The sequence below is a fragment of the Camelus ferus genome, chromosome 27, assembly GCF_009834535.1.
Source record: "Camelus ferus isolate YT-003-E chromosome 27, BCGSAC_Cfer_1.0, whole genome shotgun sequence".
NCBI lineage: Eukaryota > Metazoa > Chordata > Mammalia > Artiodactyla > Camelidae > Camelus > Camelus ferus.
In genome coordinates this window covers 20,143,222-20,163,802 of record NC_045722.1, presented here as the reverse complement: position 1 = coordinate 20,163,802, position 20,581 = coordinate 20,143,222, and the positions used below count along the sequence as shown (strand labels likewise).

At 48.2% G+C, this 20,581-nt stretch overlaps 1 protein-coding gene across 1 annotated transcript in view; it reads right to left on the bottom strand.

The window, feature by feature from the left end:
• Positions 1-20,581, bottom strand: part of PGPEP1L (pyroglutamyl-peptidase I like) — a 35,719-nt gene that overhangs the window by 836 nt on the left and 14,302 nt on the right. Inside the window, exons 3-6 of the mRNA XM_032468867.1 lie at positions 5,783-5,905; positions 4,508-4,734; positions 2,553-3,197; positions 381-787 (exon numbers count right to left, since the gene is read on the bottom strand). Coding sequence (XP_032324758.1) covers positions 2,957-3,197; positions 4,508-4,734; positions 5,783-5,905 — 591 coding nt within the window. The 3' untranslated portion in view covers positions 381-787; positions 2,553-2,956. The remainder of the gene's footprint in view (positions 1-380; positions 788-2,552; positions 3,198-4,507; positions 4,735-5,782; positions 5,906-20,581) is intronic.

Here is a 20,581-nt window from a genome sequence, read left to right as displayed (position 1 = left end):
CACTCCCCAGCCAATGAGTATGGCCCGCCCCAGGAACTCTCCAATCTGGCATCGCCATCATTTGCCATGGGAAATGGTTATGGCAGGAGACGTGAATACATGTTCAAAGGAAACAAACTGTAAATGTTCTAGAATCCAACCTTACACACATCAGGAGGACAAGCTGATCATTCACTAAACTTTGATCATGGGAAATTATACTCTCGTAACAAAATCAGGTTTCTGGCCAAAGGGCCACAGAGCAAGGTGTGGGCAGTAGAAGCGACAGGTCACACTCACTTAAGACCTCTGAGTCTCACAAATATTTGGAACTAAAAACAAAAGACCTTTCTAAAAGAGGGGACTCTCAAGGTTGGCGTTGCCCCAGGGTTTCTGCTTACCACTGTTAGAGTTCCTGGCACTCCGGGGACCTCACTAGGTGACCGATGACTAGCGGCAGGCACATTGCCCAGGCTCGGGTGGGTGTCTGGGCCCTGGCGGGGCGGACGCAGACGGCTGGTGGGATCCCCACACTCCCAGCAGGTGGATGCTGTGCTTCCAGGCAGCAGGGTGCAGTCTGCACCTGTCCTCCATCAGAGGAGCGGTGATTTCTTCTGAGGATGAGGGTGCTGGGTCCTCGTAAGTGGGAGACCCTCTCCTCACCACGCCATTTCCCAAGACCACAATCCAGCAGGGCTGTTTCCATATCTACCCTCACGGGTCCAGCCACAAGCCCACCTTCAGTAAGTGTTCTCTCATCACTGACGGACTTTCACACCCACTCTCTCACCAGATCGTCACAACAACTCTGCAAAGGATGGATTTTTATTACTCTGGTTTGTAGATGAGCAAACATGCAGACGTGTCTAAGCTCCCCCAGCTGTTAAATGACCAGCCCAGGGCTCAGCCTTCTGAAGCTGTGTCAGCTTCCAAACTGAAACTCAGAACTGCTATGTATCAGCTGTAACTAAACAGACCAGGGTGTGCACCAGCAGGGGATGGCAGGCCACTTACACCAGGAAGGGAACGGCCCTCTGGGGTGCTCCCTAAAGAATTTTGATGGCCACAGAAGTGAAATGACAGGGACATTCATCAAGAGGGAGCTCTGGGCCTCCCAACTGTTTGACATCTAAAAGTCTCATGCCAAGCCATACACATTTTACAATCTGAAATAACACTGGAGCTGGGTCCCAGAGACCCCCTGCTTGCTGGCATCCTGAGACAGGAGCTAAAACGAGGGGGGTCCAGGGCTCTGGGCAGCAGGTGTTTGCCTACAAACACAGAAGGCGCTCCACACTAACAGCCGTGCAGCCGGACCTGTGCTTGCTGGCCAGATCATCCCACCCTACTTGCTGCCTTTGATCTGCTACAGTAGGACTTTGATCTGTTTTATATCAAGTTAGCCAGTTTTATTTGCAAACAAGGTCCTGTGAAGGCTATTACAAACGCACAAGTGTGCTGGAGGGCTACCGGTAAAACAGGCTAGTTCCTTTGCCCAGTTCCTTTGTTATTAAGGTACAGATGCTTCTTCTTACAGTGAATGAATCTAGGCACTAAGTGATTTTTTTTTTAACAGAATTAAGTGGGAAATGATAGTTGTAAGCACACCAACATAACAAGAAATTTCCCAGAGCTAAACCAGCTTCAACCTCTTCCTCCAAAAAATAATGTTGCTAATGGGATTCCCACTGGAAATCTGCCCCCAGAACACATTGGACAAGTAAAACCTTGTTGTTAGCAGCTTGGCACAAAACCCAGCACAGTGTCATAAAGGTAAAACGGAAGATAAAAAGGGAGATTCTGTTTCTAAAAATGTAGGGGTAATACTGACTGTTGCAGAGAAGCTAAACCCAGCTCTTGACCTTTGCTTTAGGACCAAACGCTACCGGGGAATGGGAAGTGGTGCGGCTGCCAAGAAAAGCGCTCCAGTAGCTGATCAAAGCATGCGTGGAATTACCTTCTGATCCAGGAATTCTACTTTTAAGTATATTCACCAAGAAACTAAACCAGGATTCTAAGAGATATCTGCACACCAGTGTTCACAGGAGTAGTACTCACGATAACCAAAAGGTGGAAGCAACCCAGTGTCCATCAAAAGATGGATGAATAGACAAAATATGGTCAATACATAGAATGGAATTTACTCAGCCTTAAAGGAAGGAAATTCTGACACCTGTTACAACATGGATGAACCTGGAAGACAGTACGCCAAGTGAAATAAGCCAGTCACAAAAGGACAAACATTGTGATTCCATGTATATGAGGTCCCCAGAAGAGTCAACTTCAGAGATGGAGAGTAGAATAACCCAAGGGCCAGGGGAGGGCAGGGGAGATGCTGTTTAATGGGGGCAGAATTTCAGTTTGGGATGCTGAGAAAGTTCAGGAGATGGACGGTGGTGACAGTTGTACAACAGTGAATGTACATAATGCCACTGAACACTTAAAAATGGTTAAAATGGTATGTTTTATGTGTATTTTAACCACAATTTTTTTGTAAAGTAAAGAAAGAAAAAAAAAAAAAACCCCAAACACTAGAGACTCAGTGGCTCACTGCCCAGGGCACCCGGACGCACCAGTGTGGAGGCCAGTGTGGGGTGCCCGGGCTGCACCCCCATCTCCCGTGATCAGCTGGTACAGTCACCCCACCGTGCAGGGCTCTGCAGAACAGGTATGGGGTCTCAGCACCCTGGGCAGGATCACACAGGCCCACTGCATAGACTTTTAAGAGGGAAACAAAAAATCATCAGCATTTCATTTTATTGTCAGGAAAACCATAACTGAAGCTAGTTCATCCCCTGTGAAATGTCTGCCTTTCAGAGTGGTCTTCTTGCTTCTGACAATAAAATAACCCTTTGTGATTTCGTTGGGCTAATTCAAAACTTTTTTCCTCTGTGTAAACTGTTTTACAAGTAAGTTTTTAAAAGCCTCTCAAAGCACAGTTGAACTCTACACATGGGATTGAAACATTTAATTTTCTCTAAAGCAGCAGTCCCCCTATCAGTTCCCCTTGGCTGAAATCGCCCAGGCCGAGCTTCCCGTGAACCAGGCCCTGAGCCCGGGCTTTCTCGGTCTCCTCCAGCATTTCCTGGATGATGACTTGCAGGGCTTTTCCCAGCAGGCTGGCCGAGAGCCAACGAGATAATGGAGGGATGTGGATAAGCGCCGCGCACCCATTTCCATGATGCAAAGACAGGTAGTAGGTGTAATCGCAGACATACCTACAACCATACAGAACGCCAAGTTACTCCTTGGACCAGCCTCTAACCTCAGTGAAATGTAAGCAGAAGCAGCAATGCAGCAGCCCCAAAGCATGAGGGAGGACTGCCACCAAGGGAGACCTAGGTTTTGTTATTCTGCCTCGGAAAGAACATGCTGTTGGGAGTTAGCCGGGGAGAGAATGGCTCTTGGCCTCCTGGTCCCACGACCAGCAAACGCTCGAACCCCAGCAGGGACCAGATTTTCAATCAACTAACCCAAAATTCTTTTCCTCCACGAACCCTTCTCATTCACGTCTGCACTGAGTAATTCTATTGACAGGCCTGCTCCAGGTCTTTGCTCACCGCCTGCGAACCCCCACCTTTAGCAGGAGTTAATGTAAATCTTTAAGTTAAAGGGTCCAGAGATAAGAAAACAGATGGAACCAGCTGGAACCAAGATGGTGTAAATCTAACCTCTAACAGACCCTGGGTCTCATCATATGCTGATTTTACTATATTAGCATATTAAATGACACACCTACCAGCATCCATGGCCAGACCCAAGGATCTGTACGGACCAATAAAGGATAAAAAGGGGGTGGCACCCCACTTCCTCAGAAAAAGCCCCGCCCCTTCCCCTGGCAAACTGATGCACATGCCTCCCCATCATTAGCCTCACTCCTCCTCCCTCTGTTTTTACTCTGTAAAATCAAATTCCTCTGGCCAGGTGGGCGAGAAGTTGATTTGTAAACTAAGTTCCACTTCTCCATTCTCTGGCCACTGAATAAAGCTTGTGCTGCATAGATCTCAGCTTCCCTTTCCTTATTCTCCTACTCCAAGGCGAACAGAAAAGAACCCTCCCCTCAGAGGCAGTGAGCCTCCACCAGGCTACTGCCAGAGCAGGGTCCATAGGTCTCAATTCAGTAAGTTTTCCCATTCATTCTTTGGAGGGAGGAGAAACTGCCTCCTGAGGGTCAGAGTTTGGAGAAATAAAGGTAAATTTAATCTTTATTGGGGGCTAAATCAGAACAGTCAACTCACAACTTTGGCGGCGATAAATAAAGCTAAAGCACCCACAAAACGTTAGTGGCTCTCAACACCTGCATTCACACCCCTTCTCCTCTGCCAGCCACCAAAGGCGGGTGAGCGGGAGGAGGCCTCGGAACCGGGACCTGGGCGGGAGCGAGCAACTGCGACTCCGGCGCCCCCCACCCCGCCCCGCAACCAAGCGCCAGGCTGAACAGCACAGGACGGCACATCCCAGGAGGAAGACGGGCCAGCGGCCACCGCAGCCCCTCCTCCTCCCCTCCGTGCCCAGGGACAGAACTCACCTGCCCGCGTCTCGGGAAAAAGCCACCTCCACGCCCTTGACCCTCGCGCGCCGGCTGACCGCCTTCATACTGACCCCCGACGCGATCACTTCCGGGCCATCCAGAAGGCACAGGCCGTGCTCCGGCCGGAAGCCCCGGATGTCGGCGTCCCGGTAGCCCCTGTTCTTGCCGCACTGTTCCAGAAAGATGGCCTTGGCGGCGGGGTCCACGCCCACGTGCACGGCGAGCTGTGTGAACACACGTGGAGGCAGGAGATTTGGCAAACTGAGGTCTGCTTTGCTCCCCAGGCGGTGCAGAGGGAGAGTTCTGGGGTGCAAGACACCTCAACCCCCCAAATGTGCCCGCACCACCCCCATCCCTGCTTGCTTCCCGTCATATGCTGGAAAGAAAAACATCGGGATAGAAATCCATGTGGCATCTAATTTAAATACCTTTATATTTAAAAATATTCTTCAGGGCAGTGTATTTATTCCCTTTTTTTTTTTCCGTGGAGGTCTAGCTGTTATCTAAGGCTATCCCAGGATATTAGCCTTTCTGGGGAATCTTCCATCTCTTTTAGGAAACTCTGATGAAGTAAGTCAGTAACAGTCTAATAAAATATTGTTAGAATTTTTTGAGCTGATTATTTTTCCTCTTTGGAAAAGTAGCTGGTTGTTTTATCAAAACATTTGGGGTGTCGTCCTAACTGTCTTAACCTTTTGGTGGTGCACATTTTGTTCATCTCATCATCTGGGCTTTGTATCTGGAGGATATTTGTGTCAGTTTCCTATATAGCAACTCTGGATAAGCTTAAGCTGGGAGTGATGACAATGACCCCCTCCAGATGGGCCCCCTTCCCACCTCCCAGTGTGGGCCACTGTCCAACTGCTTTCCCAGGCAGAAGAGGTCCAGGCAGAAGAGGTCCTTGCCTCCTGGCCCATCTCACAACCCCCACCTGCCCTGCATGGGCCTGGCTGGGACGTAACCTAAGGGCCTCTCTGTTAGGTGGAAACTATCTTTGAGTCCTGGCTGGGAATAAAGCTTCTATTTCTTTTCCTCTTTCTCTTTCTTCAGAATCTTCTTCCAAGTTCTCTGCATTTCATCTTCAACTTTTACAAATAGACCCAGAACCTTACAAAATGGTCTGGGGATGTGGGGGCAGGGTGCACTTCAGTCATCAATCCTAGAAAAAAAGGCCCAGGGGTTCACAGGCTCTGGGTCTCCGCATCATCAGCCCCCTTCTCCACTCCCCAGCACCAGCCCCCTGGCCCTACTGCCTCCCCAGCTGTCATTTACTTGCGGTTGAAGATCTTCCCAGATTCTAATGACCCTCTTCTTCACCTCCCTGTAATCCACTGGCAGCTGAAGAATCCGCAGCTCCACCCCCAGGTCACTCCTCAGGCCCAGCTTGGAAAGCTCCTGTAGAAAGAAGCAGGTGGACTCACCCTGATGGAGGGCCAAGGGGAGTCCCTGAAAACCCAATACCTGGGGCCATCCAGTCCATTCCCAGGGGCCCTCTGTGGGCCGGGACCCTGCCTTCAAGGAGCTCACTCAGTGGCAAGGCACCAGCAGGGGCGGCCATGGTTCCTGCCCCATGCACCAGACCTGACATACCTGCTCCCATCAAGGCGCATGTACCCCAGAGGCATGTCTGACCCAGCCTGCGGGGTAGGATATAGTTCACAGAGGGTACACCGGAGTTCTAAGAGATAGATGGGATTGAGCCAGATGAAGCTGAGGAAGGGCGTGCCAGACAGAGGGAGCTGCAGGGAGCATAAGACCTTGAGGCCTTTGGGAAAGGTGCTGTGACCTGGTGTGCTCAGGGAGGCAGAGCCTTCTTCCCTGTGTCCTGCACCTCCAAGGACAGGCTGTTTAGCACCCCTGGGCTCTCATCTGCACATGGACTGCCTATAGCACCCCCAGGCATTTTGATAAGTAGCCTGTGTATCAGGGACCATTGCGTGTGGGGGAAGCATGGGGCCAGAAGCTAGAAAAGCCTGTGGAAGCCAGACTGAGTGTTCAGTTAGAGGTTGGACTGTATCCTTGGAGCAACAGGGAGCCACTGAAGGATTGTGCACAAGGAACAAATGGGTTGGAGCCATCTCCTAAGAGGTGTAGGTGGGCTGGGAGCTATCATAGGGTTGATTTTGGACCTGCCCAGTTTGAAGTACCCAAAGGGAGCTGGTCCCTTGGCTCTGTGCGTCTGGAGCTCACAGAGAGGCTTTTGAGAAGAAAATGGCATGTCAGGACAGCAAAAGCCATGGGTTTAGATAAGACTTGAGAGAGAGAACAAGAGTGCAGGGAGAGGAGGGGACTGTGGAGAAAACCCAAGGTCAGGATTTCTCCTTTAAAGGGAGAAATGGCAGACAGCTTGGAGGGAAGAAAACCAGAAGGGTGAGATCTTCAGGGTGTGAATTTCACTGTCGGTAAAAGTTAAATCAGGAACCTGAACACTGTCTCCAAAAAGGCCAGGTCCTTTCCCTACTCCAGGAGCTGTTCTTGGCACCAAGATGGCTTTGAATTAGTGCCTCTGTTTTTCCTGACTCCCTCTCCTGGCATTTCAGGACATTCAGGAACATGCACCCTTGGCGAGAGAGTGCAGCCAGGGCTGTGAGGTCTGCCCAAAGGTTGCAGACGGGACAGACCAGGGCCCTGCCCTAGGCTTTGGAGGAGACAGGTGGGGATGATGTGCCCAGATGTGGGTCTGCCTGTGCTGCTCCCATCAAGGGGGAGGGTACTGGGGCCAATTTTTGGAGTCTCAGGTCTGTCCTCAACCAGCTCAGCCTTCCTGAGGGGCTTTGCTTCATCCTCCAGACACCCATTCAGAAGCCCTGGTTCCTCAACCAGCCCAAGCTTTGTTCTCTTCCAAAAGGAAATGCCAAGACTACATCCCCATTGGGGCCTTGAGGGAGAATTCATTTGTCTGACTCTGATGGTGGAGGGAGGAAAGGAGGGCCAGGATATGTGGGGCAGTGGCCTGGAGGACCATGGAGGAAGCAGGCTGGGCTTCCAGGTGGACATCCCCAAAGCCAGACAGACCAAGAGGCTTCCAGGTCTTGTGACACAACCTTAGTCCCCTGTCCTGTGAATAAGTGAAGTTGGGCTCCAGTCTCTTTGGGATGCTTTTAGTAGGGGGTGGGGCTGGAAGGCATCATGCTGGGGTCATCTCTGGCTCTATCATGAGAGTGAGGGGACCTCAGCTTGGCTCAGGGCTGCTTCTCTGAACCCAAACATTTGTGAAGAACTAGTTTCTTCCACTAGGTGAAGTTCTCATGGGTTCTGGCTCTAAGCAAAGCCTGCAGAAGGGCCCCAGAAACCAAAAGGAGTTGCCTGAAAAATCTGCTCTCAGGGCTGAATCCCGAAGAGCTGCTCTAGTTGGTTGTCAGTGAGAATACTGATTAATTATGCTCAATAAGCTTCAAAGAAAGCAAAGCCCAAGGGACGGAGACGGCCTGGCAGCCAATCAGCCCGGCAGTGACTGGTGAACACCTCCTCTTCACATAAGAACGCAGGTCTCCTCCTGGGCTGGCAGGCACCTAAAGCCCAGACCCAGGCAGGCCACAGCCTGAGCCCCCTCCACACTACAGCTCTTTCCTTCCACCCCACCCAGAACAGTTGAGAGAGGAGAGGAGAGAGGAAGAGAGCCTCTGGACATCTTGTGTGTCTTCCAGCCGCTGCGTGGGTTGTGGGGCCGGGTTGGGGGAGCTTCTTGCATGAGTCTTCTGTGGCCGCTGTAACAATATAATAGACCGGGTGGCTTGGAACAGAAATGCATCGTCTCACAGTCTTGCAGGACAAAAGTCCAAAATCAAGGCGTCATCGGGGTCAACCTCCCTCTGAAACCTGTGGGAGAAGGATGCTCCCTTGCCTCTTCCAGCTTCTGGCAGCCCCCAACAGTCCATGGCTCATGGCAGCATGACTCCAGTCTTCCCCCATCTCTCCTTTGTTTGTGTCTGCCTCTGGGTCCAGATTCCCTGCTTTATAAGAACACTCAATACATGACACTCTAAAGCTAGGCTTTCCAGGAGGCTGATGGCATTACTTGTGCCAAAGTAGAAAGTGCAGGGAAGCCAAACGTAGGCTTTCTAGAGCTATAGGTGTGGGATGGGCACTTGACATCGGACTTAACACTGCTGTGTGCTTTACTTTTCTGAAAGACAATGCAAGAGATTGAAAGGTCCCGCTTCTGCTTATCAGCTGTTCCCTTTCAAGTTTCCAATCTGGTGTTCAAACAGCCTTGACCTTACAATTCCTCCAATTCCTGGTCTGGGGTTGCAGTCCACACCCAGCCACCTTGACATTTCAGCACAGGAAGTAAGAATAGGCACTTCAGGTAGAATACAGAGAGATGTCACACCCTGCCTCAGATCAGCTCAGGACGCTTTTTGTCATCAAATAGATTAAGGGAAACTTGTAATATTCAGAGATTTGTGGGTGTCAGAATTGCAGATAAGGGACTGTGGACCAGGATAAACTTGAACTTGTTCACATAAAACTGAGGAATTATTCTCCAGCATCTTCCGGGCATATTTTCTCGTGCCCTCTTCCTCTTTTGCTCCCAGTTGTCCTGACAGGGAGAGCCAGCGACAGGGATTCTGCTAAGGTGCAGCCAGCTTCCTCTGGGAAGAGCTACCCACTGCTGCCCACCCTGCTGGCTCCCCTGGAGCCCTTCATCAGGGGGAGGGACAATTGGAGCCAACAGACATCCCCCACCAAGGACAGAGGGCAGACAGGAGAGTAACTGTAACTCCACAGGCTGCAGGCCACCCCAGGCGATTTGGCCAAGCTGCTTGGATGGCTCTGAGACATTTGCAGCCATCCTGAGGTCACCAGGACATAAGGTCAGCTGTATTGGTTGTGGGGGGTGGTCTATGGACTGAAAATGTGCCCCTCCCCTGCAAATTCACTTGTTGAAACCCTAACCCCTGATATGACAGTATTTGAAAATGAAGCCTTTGGTAGGTAATTAGGTTTAGATGAGCTCATGAGGGTGGGGCCCCATGATGAGATTAGTGCCCTTATAAAAAGAGGAAGAGAGATGAGAGCCTTTCTTCCTCTGCCATGTGAGGACATAGCCCGAAGGCAGTCATCTGCGAGCCAGGAAGAGAGTTCTCACCAGGAACCAAATCTGCTGGTACCTTGATCTTGGACTTTCCAGCCTCCAGGATTGTGAGAAATAAATTGCATGTTGTTTAAGCCATTCAGACAATGGTATTTTGTTATAGCAGCATGAGCTGACGCATACTGGGAAGCTCCCAGCTGGCAATGAGGTAAGGCCTGGTTGGGCTCAGATACATGCCAGCTCACCCACCCAGCCCATCATAATGCTTGAAAGCGACGCAGCCCATCTGGGACTAAAGTCAGACTCTGACTTGGGGTATTGAGGAGCTTTTTTTCAGTAATCATGGAAACTCCTGCGGCCACTCTGCTCCCTCAAGCACATATTCGCTCTCTAACACACATACATGCTCGGGGTCCTGGGCCATCTACACTGTGACCCATGGAAGACAACAGCATTTTACAAAAAAGAAGCCAAGCTGGTGGTCATCAGCAGCCTGAGCCTGGAACGATGAGGGCACAGGGCAGAAGAGGGTACATGCAAAGGCCAGATCCCAACTACAGTGCTGCAGGGAAAGGCATGGGCTTTGGGGTCAGAAAGACATGATTTTGAGACCTGGCTCTGCCACCTTTCACTGGGCAAAACTTGGGCATGTTATTTAGCCTTGGTGCACCTTGGTTTTTTCATCTGTGCAATGGGGATAATTAAGTCAGAGAAGGGACCCCAATGTTCAGAGCAGCACTATTTACAATAGCTAAGACATGGAAGCCACCTAAATGTCCATTGACAAATGACTGGATAAAGAATATGTGGGGGATATATATATATAGGTATGTATGTATATACATACATACATACATGCACACACACTATGGAATACTACTCAGCCATAAAAAGAATGAAATAATGCCATTTACAGCAATATGGATGGACCTAGAGATGATCATACTAAGTGAAGTAAGTCAGAAAGAGAAAGACAAATGCCATATATCACTTCTATGTGGAATCTAAAAGAAAATGACACAAATGAACTTATTTACAAAACAGACAGACTCACAGACATAGAAAACAAACTTATGGTTACCAGGGAGGAAAGGGGGTGGGGAGGGATAAATTGGGAGTCTGGGATATGTAGATACTAACTACTATATATAAAATAGATAACAACATGGTCTTTCTGTGTAGCACACAGAATTCAATGGCTTGTAATGGTCTATAATGAAAAAGAATATGAAAAGAAACATATATGTATAACTGAGTTGCTATGCTGTACACCAGAAATTAATACAACATTGTAAGTCAAGTATACTTCAATTAAAAAAATTGGAGGGTTTTTCACGAATATTAAATGAGTCACATATGCTTATAATTAATCCATATTAATTTGAGAAAGTTGTCCAAGAGGCATTTATTGAGAATGTTATTTATCAGGATTCAAAGAGCCCGGATCCGTCAGAAGCAGGGAGCAGAACGTTCTACCTAAGCAAACGGCAGGCCACTCACTGGCTGCCACCATCCTTTCTGCCAAAAAGGGTTGGTTGGTTTAGCAAAGAGAGTGTAGGTTCTGTGCAGACCAGAGAGAGCCAGGGGTTTGTGCTTTCCAGCCTGGCACGCTTTCCCAGCTAGAATGTCAGAGTGTTTTGTGCTCAAGGGAGCAGGGACGGAAGTCTCACCAGAGTGGAATCCCAGGCAGTGCTTGAGCCAGAGGAATCACCAGGTTTTAGCAGGGTGCCGAGTGCCCTTGCCAGGTCCGTAATCCCACAAAAAGCCTGAACCTCACCGGTCACAAAGGTCCTGGGGAATCAGAGAGCCCTGCCTTCTGCTCTTTCTCCCACTTTTTCCTGCCTCCGTGTCATTCGGAATCTGGTCGCCAGGAATACATGGCAGTTTAACAAAGGGAACTGAAGGAAAAAAAGACACCAGTTGCTTTCTGCATTTTTATCTTTTTCCAAATCCACCGAGGCTGTGGCACCAGCTGGTGTTGCAAAACGGTTGCTGTGTTTTCCAAAATCTGATTCTTCCCTCATCAAGTGAGGGTCTGGGGTTAGCAGCAGGAAGCAGGGAAACACTTCTTCACTCAGGCCCTCAAGAAAAACTCCCTGAGCGCTTGCAGTGTGGCCCTCTGCTCAGGGCTGGGCGTATCCTGGAGGGTCCCGTTCTCCGAGGAGATGCCGACTGGTTACAGGAAGTCAAGAGAGGAGTCCTGGCTCTGGGTCCCAGGGCTGTGTTGGCCCCTCACTGGGCTGCAGAAACCTGAGGGCGAGGACCCGACTAGGGGGTGATTCTTACTTCTTTGGATGCTCTTCCCAAGATTTTCACAATGGCCAAGAATGTAATAATTTTCTGATTCTAAAAGCTTAACAAATAGTCTGGCAATCAGACTAGCACAGGCGTTGTGCCCAGCACCTCACCACAGTCCCCTTGATGATGTCACCATTTTACAGATGAGGAAACCAAGGATACATTTAAAAGGAGGGAGGAGATCCAGGAAGTAGTCACACAGGAGATGTCCCCACGACAGCGGGGTCAGCTGCCTAGGGCTGACCACAGCTCGCGCCAGGGGTTTGGGAAACCTTGTAATGGTTTATAAGTCACTCTCTTCTCCTTAACAATGCCAAGTTCCAGTCTCCATGTGTGACGACTGTCCCAGCCCGCACCCAATATCCTCGGGTCACTCTTCCAAGCTAGTTTCTTACCTGAAAACTCCAGTAACGAGAAACAGTGAGCCCGTAATTCCTAATCCTCTATCTGGAGAAGTTGTCTCCAAATATGCTTGACCATATGCCCCTATTAGTAAGAGACTGTAGTGTGCACACGTGTACGTGGGCTCGCGTGGATGCGCACACACACGCACCATCATTAGCTGATGTCTTCCTGTCTCAAGGCAGTCTACACACTTCGAGCAGGCTTCATTATTAGTAAGTGGATGTAAGTCTATGTTTTCAATGGTTTTCTTAATTCTTCGTGTTTTTGGCTTATTTCTTATTCGACTATCCTTGTTTTAACATCAAAATGTGGCTGGGAGAGAGCTCACGTGAGGGTGGGGGATGGATCCCTTGGTGGTTTTTGCACATTTGTTCAGGTTTACGTGATTCATGCTATCTTCTATCTGTGGGTTCTTTGAAGATCATTTTTGTAAGGATTCCTTGATCGTAATTTGAGGATTAGTTTAATTAAAACTGGATAATATAATCCTGAAACTCATTAACTGGGCTGAAATAGTTTGTAATAAAGTAAAAATGATTCAGAGATGGAGAATGTCTCTGTCACCATGGTGTCCCTTGCCCAAGGGTGACACATCACCTGTTCCCTCATGAAACCAAACCCGTCTAGGGACCTGAAGATATACAAAGCAAGGCGAGGCTAGCGTTGGCCCCACTATGGTATATTGGTAGCGGTTAATTTCATTTTTATTCTTATAGACTAAAACCATAGAAGCTGACACCCATTAGGATGGCCACTATGAAAAAAATAGAAAATAGCAAGTGTTGGCGAGGATGTGGAAAAATTGCAACCATGTGCACTGTGGGTGGGAATGTAAAATGGTGCAGCTCCTGTGGAAAACAATACAGTTGTTCCTCAAAATATCAAAAATAGAATTACCATATGATCCAGCAATCCTATTTCTGGGTGCATATGCAAAAGAACTGAAATCAGAGATTTGAACAGATATTTGCACACCCATGTTCACTGCAACATTATTCACAATAGCCAAGAGAGGGAAGCAACCCAAATGTTCATTGATGGATGAATAGATAGACAAAATATGATCTAGACAAACAAATGGAATATTATTCAGCCATAAGAAAGATGAAAATTCTGGTACATGCTACAGTATAGATGAAACTGGAAGACACCCTATGCAAAGCGAAATAAACTAGTCACAAAAAGACCAATACTGTATGATTCCACTTATATGAGGCATGGAGGGGAAAATGGAAAGTGATTGTTCAACAGGCATAGAGTCTCAGTTTTCCAAGATGACAAGTTCCAGCTATCTGTTGCACAACACTGTGAATATACTTCACACTACTGAACTGTACACCTAAAAATGATTGAGATGGTAAATTATATGTTTTTTAATCAGAATTTTAAAAAAAACATAGAAATGGAATTTCTGATATTTTCATCCTGTGCCCCAATGGATCAACTTGTAAACCCCATTTTGGAAATGATTTTGGATCCTCAAGGAGGTGCTGAGGTAGGACGTATTGGAGGACAAGCGGTGGGTGGGCCTGCACACCTCTGCTTAGGAGGTTGGGCAGGAAAGGGTGAACTCAGCCAGCCTGGGCTGCCCGAACTCTCCACATTTCCAGGAAACACCTGTCTTCAGGATTGGCCCTTGGCTGGCTCCTGGGAGAACGCTGCGCCCTTGGAATGTTCTGCCTGGTTAGAGTGGCTTTGTAGGCCTGAGGCCTTGGGTCGCATCATGCTACTTTGATGAGAGTTTATGCCAACAGTGTGATTTATGGTGGATGCCTGTTTTGGCTCTGGAGTCTGAGTGGCTGAGGTCAGGCAGGTAGGCACTACATGCCTCCGTGACTGACCCCAGTAAAAACCCTGGACACCAAAGCTCAGACGAGCTTCCCAGGTTGACAACAGGTCACATGTTGCCACATGGTGCTGCTGGGAGAGTTCCATGTACCTGTGCAACTCCACTGGGAGAGGACAAGCTGGTACCTGCTCTCTCCTGGCCTTCGCTCTGTGCACCTTTTCCCTTTACTGATTTTAATCTGGGTCTTTTTGCTGAGGTACACTGTAACTGTGAGCATAAAAGCTTTTATGGGTCCTGATTCAGGTGAGTCATGGAGCCCGAGGGTGGTCTTATAGACCCCCTGACAGAGGCATCTCAATTCCTCTTGGATCCTGGCTTCTCCTTTAGAATCATTTTTTCCTTTCTTTTCTCCTATCAGCTCTTTCGTCCAAGCAGAAAAGAAGGCAATTTTCTCTGCATTCATTCATTCATTCCTTCACTCATTCATTTTTTTCAACATTTGTCAAGTCCTTCCTTTGGCCAAGCACCGTGCTGCCCTGATCCTACTGTGGATGGGAAATACCCAGGGGGAGTAAGTGTCCTCAGAGCAGGCGGAGGGTGGGCAGGAGAGACGGCACTACCAGGGGCAACCTGGAGGTCATCACACATTGTAGGAGTCAGGAGAACAAGCTTGGAGCCTGGTGGGTGCAGTGCAGCTCCAGATCTGCCCCTCCGGCACCAGGTCAGGCATCTGATCTTGGACAAATGGCTTAGACTCAAGAGTTTCTGATGTTTCATCTGTAAAACTGAGATATTACTGCTGGCCTTGCCGTGGCTCTCCCTGGTGAAGCTGCCCTTTACAGGACGCTTGAGCGCACTCAGAGAGCTCTTAGTGTTTGAGGGACAGCTACTGGCCATGCCCCAGAGGTTGAGATGTTTAGTATCCTTCAAAGCACTTTCCACTTTATCCCACGGTCTACACACAACGAACGGTCTCGGAATAATAATACTGACTCCACCTACAGCAAAATGATTGCTGCAAAGTTTAAGATATTTTTGGTTTGTTTTTGTTTTCTTTGTCCTTAAGGTAAATTGCTGTATTTCAAACTGATTCGTCATAGTTCCTCTGTGTGTGCTTGTGTCACTAATTGGATACACTTAACTCAATTTACTTGTAATGTCTACAGATTCCTTTTTTAAAAATTTTATGTTGTTTTATTAGTATGTAAAATAGTTTACACAGTTACCTAGTGAAATCCACAAAACAAGCTTTACTCAAAGAAGTCTAGTTCCTTTGCTTTTCCCCTCCATAGGAAACCATTTTTTACTTTTATGATTTATCCTTCACTTATAAATTATAAACAAATAAATAACATATATTTAGGCACCCCTCCTTTTTTTTAATACACTTTCCCCATCTTTATGCAGGTGTCCTTTCTTATTTTTGCCAGTGTATCACAGCAAGAGCTTCTAGAAATTTCTGGATTGCTAGAGCAACGCATGTATCATTTTGCTGGGACTGCCAAAATCCTCTCCATTGGGGCTGAACCATGTTGCATTCCCTCCAGCGAAGTATGACAGTGCCCGTCAGCCTCACAGCCTTGCGCACTAGTTGTCAAACTTTTGGACTTTTGCCAATCTGATCTTAGCGTAGCTTTAATTTACTTTTCTCGTATGAGCAAGTTGGGACATAATTTCACGTGGGTGAGAGCTATTTGCGTTCCTTCCTCTGAAAAGTGACTCTTCGTATCTTTGGCTTACTTTCCTATAGGGTCATTCACTACTTTTTTCTATTTATAGAAGCTCTTTATATATTGGGATATTACCTTTCAATTTAGAAGTGTATCAGTTGAATTTGGCCTGTGATGACTGGGCAGGACTGAGTGGGGCAGAGAAAGGACGGGAGGGAATTATCCTTCTGTCTAGCTCAGAACAGCAATGAGGAGCCTGCCACATCCAGAGACCTGACTAGAAAGGAAGGTCGATAGAGACTGTTGCTAGAATTTGCTTTTTAGAGGGACGTGGTTGGAGGTTATTAATCTCTCAAGACATCTCCAGTGGTTTTTGCCCCAAGAATAAAACTACACCCTCATGGTCTGTCTATGGTGCCCTTGGCTCCAGTGAGTCCCTGTCCGGGAGCCTGGGCAGATTCTGGCTTTCGTGTTTGGCCCCCAGACCCATGGAGGGCCCAGGTCTTCCATGTAGCCAGGAGCTAAGGCTTCACCAGACTGGCTACATGATCCATTACAAGCAAAATCAAGGGGATTGATCCAAGGCTGAGGTGCTATTTAGGCTGCAAGAATAGCAGTTCACGCTCTTGACAGGGACCGGGGAACCATGGGGTGCAAGGTCTTTAGTCACATGGTCCTTCTTGCAAGGGAAACATTTCACAAAATAAATCGCTCTCTGAGTGTTAATCCCCCCAAACTTTCTGAGCCACAGAGAACCTCAACCTCAGGTGTGCTCGACTGACCCTGTCTCTGCAACCGCGTGGGAATGCAGCCTCATCCATTCAGCACATCTGAGCTTTTCCCAGTGAACGACAGAACAACGAACCCCAAATTATCTCAACCCAGAAGAACATTCTTCCTGCAGGTCTGGTTTCTAATGACCCAGAGGCACACAGTCAAAGGATCTTGGGTCTGGAAAGTCAAGGTACAGGCCTGCTGCCTCCGACTTCCTCTCCGCTTCTTCTGGCTCTGATACTGTGGGCCAGCGATGCTGCCCATGGCCTTCGTAGCAGCTACTCTGTCTGCCTGGAACACGTCCCAGGGCAGCTGCTCCTGGTCACTCAGGTCCCAGCCGAAATGTCACAGTCCTCAGAGAGGCCTTCCTGGCCCACTTGTGCTAGAGGAGTTCCCGAGCCACCATCCACCACGTCACCATGACCCAACCCTAATCCTTGTGGCCCTTAGGACTTGCCAGCACTCTACTGCTTAGTTGTCTCTTTTGTGTGAGTTTCACCGCCACAGAAGACCAGCTCCACCCGGCTGAGGCTTTGACTGGTTCACTGCCGGGTGCCCGGCCCGGGAACTGCACCCTGCAGGCAGGTGTGCTCCAGGTGCTGTGGAACAAGCGAGGCTGTGACCAGCCCATCTCTGAACTGTGTCCCCACATGTCCTGAATGACTGCACTCTTCACTGGTATTCCAAGATTATTCCAAACAAAACACAATAATAACTCTGCCTACTCAGACTCCTGGAATTCTACCAAACAGTTTTTCCAATCACTCAGAGCTGAACGTTTGAGAGAAAAATACCTTGTGGGCACACACTGAATAGGGAACAGGAAGTCTCTGTTGTCCAGATGAGGGAGTGGGGCCTTTATATTTAATTTTATTTTCAGTTTATTTTTCAAAGTTGAATGCGGGAGATATTTTTTTGCCGTGGGTTATATTGGACATGATTATAGTCAAGTCAGATCACTTGATTCACATCTGTGAAAATCTTGGAAAAGAATGGTCAAACATACAGATGCACTATATTATTATTGAAGTTATTTTCAGTTCCTAAAAAAGTGACCAGTCAGGAAATACAAAGGATCGGGGTTAATGACACCTCTCCATTATCTAGATTTTAGAGTGCTGGTTTAATAGGATTTATATGAACTGTGGGGCCAAATGGCATCCTTCAAACTCCAATGACTCCCATTCCTGAGCTCTCAGATGTCTGCCTGCGATTCCTCAAAATATAAAATATATTCTTTACTGGGTGTGTTTGCCCTAGCAAACTGATAGCCCTAAGTAATGCCTAATCTCATAATAGCTCAGGCTGGCTTGTTTCAGCCCATCTTATCAGAGTCATAAACCCCACCACCCTTCACAGACTCTACAACCAATCAGTCTTGCACGCAAGCCGATCAGGCACCTTGTGACCTATAAAACAGCCGAACAACCTGCCCTCGTGCTCACGCAGGCACGCCTCATCTGTGTGGCCCACTGTTGTCTATAGCAATATGACCTAATAAACCCCTCTTTTATTTTCATTCTTTGACTCTGATAATTCTTTTACCACCAACAACATGCGCCCACCCTGTCTGCCAACATTAATGATGCAGTGCGGATTAAACTGACAAAGGTTTTAAAAATCGTAACACCTTCGTGTTGGAAGGTGTCTGAAGCCATGTGCACTCTTGTTTACTGCTACTGGAAGCGGGGATTGGTTTAACCCTTTGGGAAAGTAATATTAGCTCATATGGTAGCATATGTTCAAGATGGTGTCACTGAACCAAACTTGGCCAATCTACTGACCCTAGTTTGTGATGAGGGAAAGCACATTTATTGCAGGGCCCAGCAAGGAGAATGGGCAGCTCATGCCTAAAAGACCCAAACTCTCCCAAGGCTCTCAGGGAGGAGATTTTAAAGGCAACATTCCGGGTGGGGACTGCAGGGGGTGTGACTTTCTTCTGACTGGTTGATGGTAAGTAACAGGGTGGTGTTTGGAATCTTAATCATCAACCTTCTGGTTCCAAGCAGCCTGGGGTCCACGTGCTTGTGGTCAGTGTGTAGTCCCCACCCTCCACCTAGATGGGGGTCTTAGTTTCTGCAGAACAGCTCAAAGGTCAGTGTCACACTGTCATGTATATACCCCTTGAGGCAGAACTCGGACTCTGTTTTCTCACTGAACTATGGTTTAAGCTAGTTTCCTTGCCTGACTTCTTTCCCTTTGTTTCTGCATTCTCCCACTTCCCAATTAGCTAACTGCTTGAATCTGCTCTTTAGAACTCAGGGAAGGCCCAGGTGACTAAAACCTTTTTTCTACAAATAAGAAATAAGGAACATGGAAGGGCTTTTGTACTGGGGAGGGCCTGGCAGGGTCCTGCTCTGTTTTAATGGCTCCAGCTGCGGAATGAATGTTTGTGTCCCCGCAAAATTCATGTGTTGAAGCCCTTATCCCCACTGTGGTGGTACAGGAGATGGGGCCTTTGAGAGATAATCAGGTCTAGATGAGGTTGTGAAGGTGGGGCTGCCAGGATGGTTTTAGTGTCCTTATCAGGGCATGACAAGCCTGGCACCCTGCCTGCCTGCACCAAGGAAAGACTCTGTGAGGCCGTCACCAGGAAGTGGGCCCTCCACAAGAACCTCAACCAGGTACCATGCTGACACCTTGATCTCAAGCCTCCAGAATGATGAAAAAGAAATGTTTACTGTTTAAGCCACCAGTCTATGGCATTCTGTGACAGCAGCTGGAGTGGGCTAAGGTGGGCCCCAGTGAAGCATGCTGTCTAGTGTTCACAGCCTGGTGTAGTCCCCTCCCACAGGGAGCCTGGGCTGGCCTGAACTCATTTAACCAGCATAGTTCAGCCGGTCAGGGCCTGAGCCTCAATCGGACTTGGCAGCTTCTCACCCTGGCTACCCCGCGGGGAGCCCACACGTGGGGAGGGACAGAGATCCTGCTGTCCCAGCACCCCTGCCTCCACCTACTACAACCATATGAGAGACTCGAGTGAGACCAGCAGAAGAACTGCCCAGCTGAGCCTAGCTGACCCACAGAGCTGGGAGGGATCATCAAAGGGTGGTGGTTTGACCCCACGAAGCTCTGGGCGGGGGCTTGCTGGGTGGCAGTAGGCCCCCCACAAAGAACACGACAATGAAGAGTGGGAGGACATGCACCATACTCGGGTTCCTTTTTAAGGGGGGGAACTACAATCTACTTTTCTTTGTGCCTCTTTCTGATCTCTGGAGGTTTTATATAATTGCTCCTTTGTAACTGGAAAACAGAACAACGCACATTGTGAAAAGTAAAACGTACTTTTTTTTTTTTTTTGCTTCCTTGGGAACTTCGAATTTCATTAACAATGATATTCTTTCACGAATATTAATTTTGCCCCTGCCATGTTCTAGGCCTGTGCTGGGTGCTGGAGACAAGCTGGAGACCAGGACAGAAAAGAGAGAAGCAGCAGCAAATACAGAGAGCAGCATAATGTGGGAGGGAAGATGGCCAGGCTCAGTGGCAAATCTGGGCATAAATGAAAATTAATGGTGACACCAGCCAGACACAATGGGAAAATACTGCATGATTCCACTTACATGAGGCAGCCAGAAGAGTCAAATCCATAGAGACAGAAAGTATAACAGTGAGTACCAGGGAGGAGGGAACCGGGAGTGACAGTTTAATGGGGACAGAGTTTCTGTTTGGGATAATGGCAAGTTCTGGAGATGAATGGTGCTGATGGTTGCACAACTATGTGAATGTACTTAATGCTACTGAATTGTACACTGAAAATGGTAAATTGTATGTTACGTATATTTTACCACCAAAGAATTTCACAGATTCACCATCACCCTTTTCAGCCAACGTTTTTGAACCTGATTAAAAAGTGCAGGCTGAAGAAAGTGTCAATTCACAGAAAATCACTTAGATGACATCTCCATCCTTTAGACAGGGCTAATAATTAAGGGGGGATTTTAACAAAGTATTCCTCAGAACTGTCAAAGCCACCAAAACCAAGGAACCTCTAAGAAACTGCCACAGACCAGAGGAGCCTAAGGGCTCACAAGGACTAAGTGTAACGTGCAATCCTAGAAGGAACCTGGGATGGGAAAGGGACGTGAGGCGAAAAC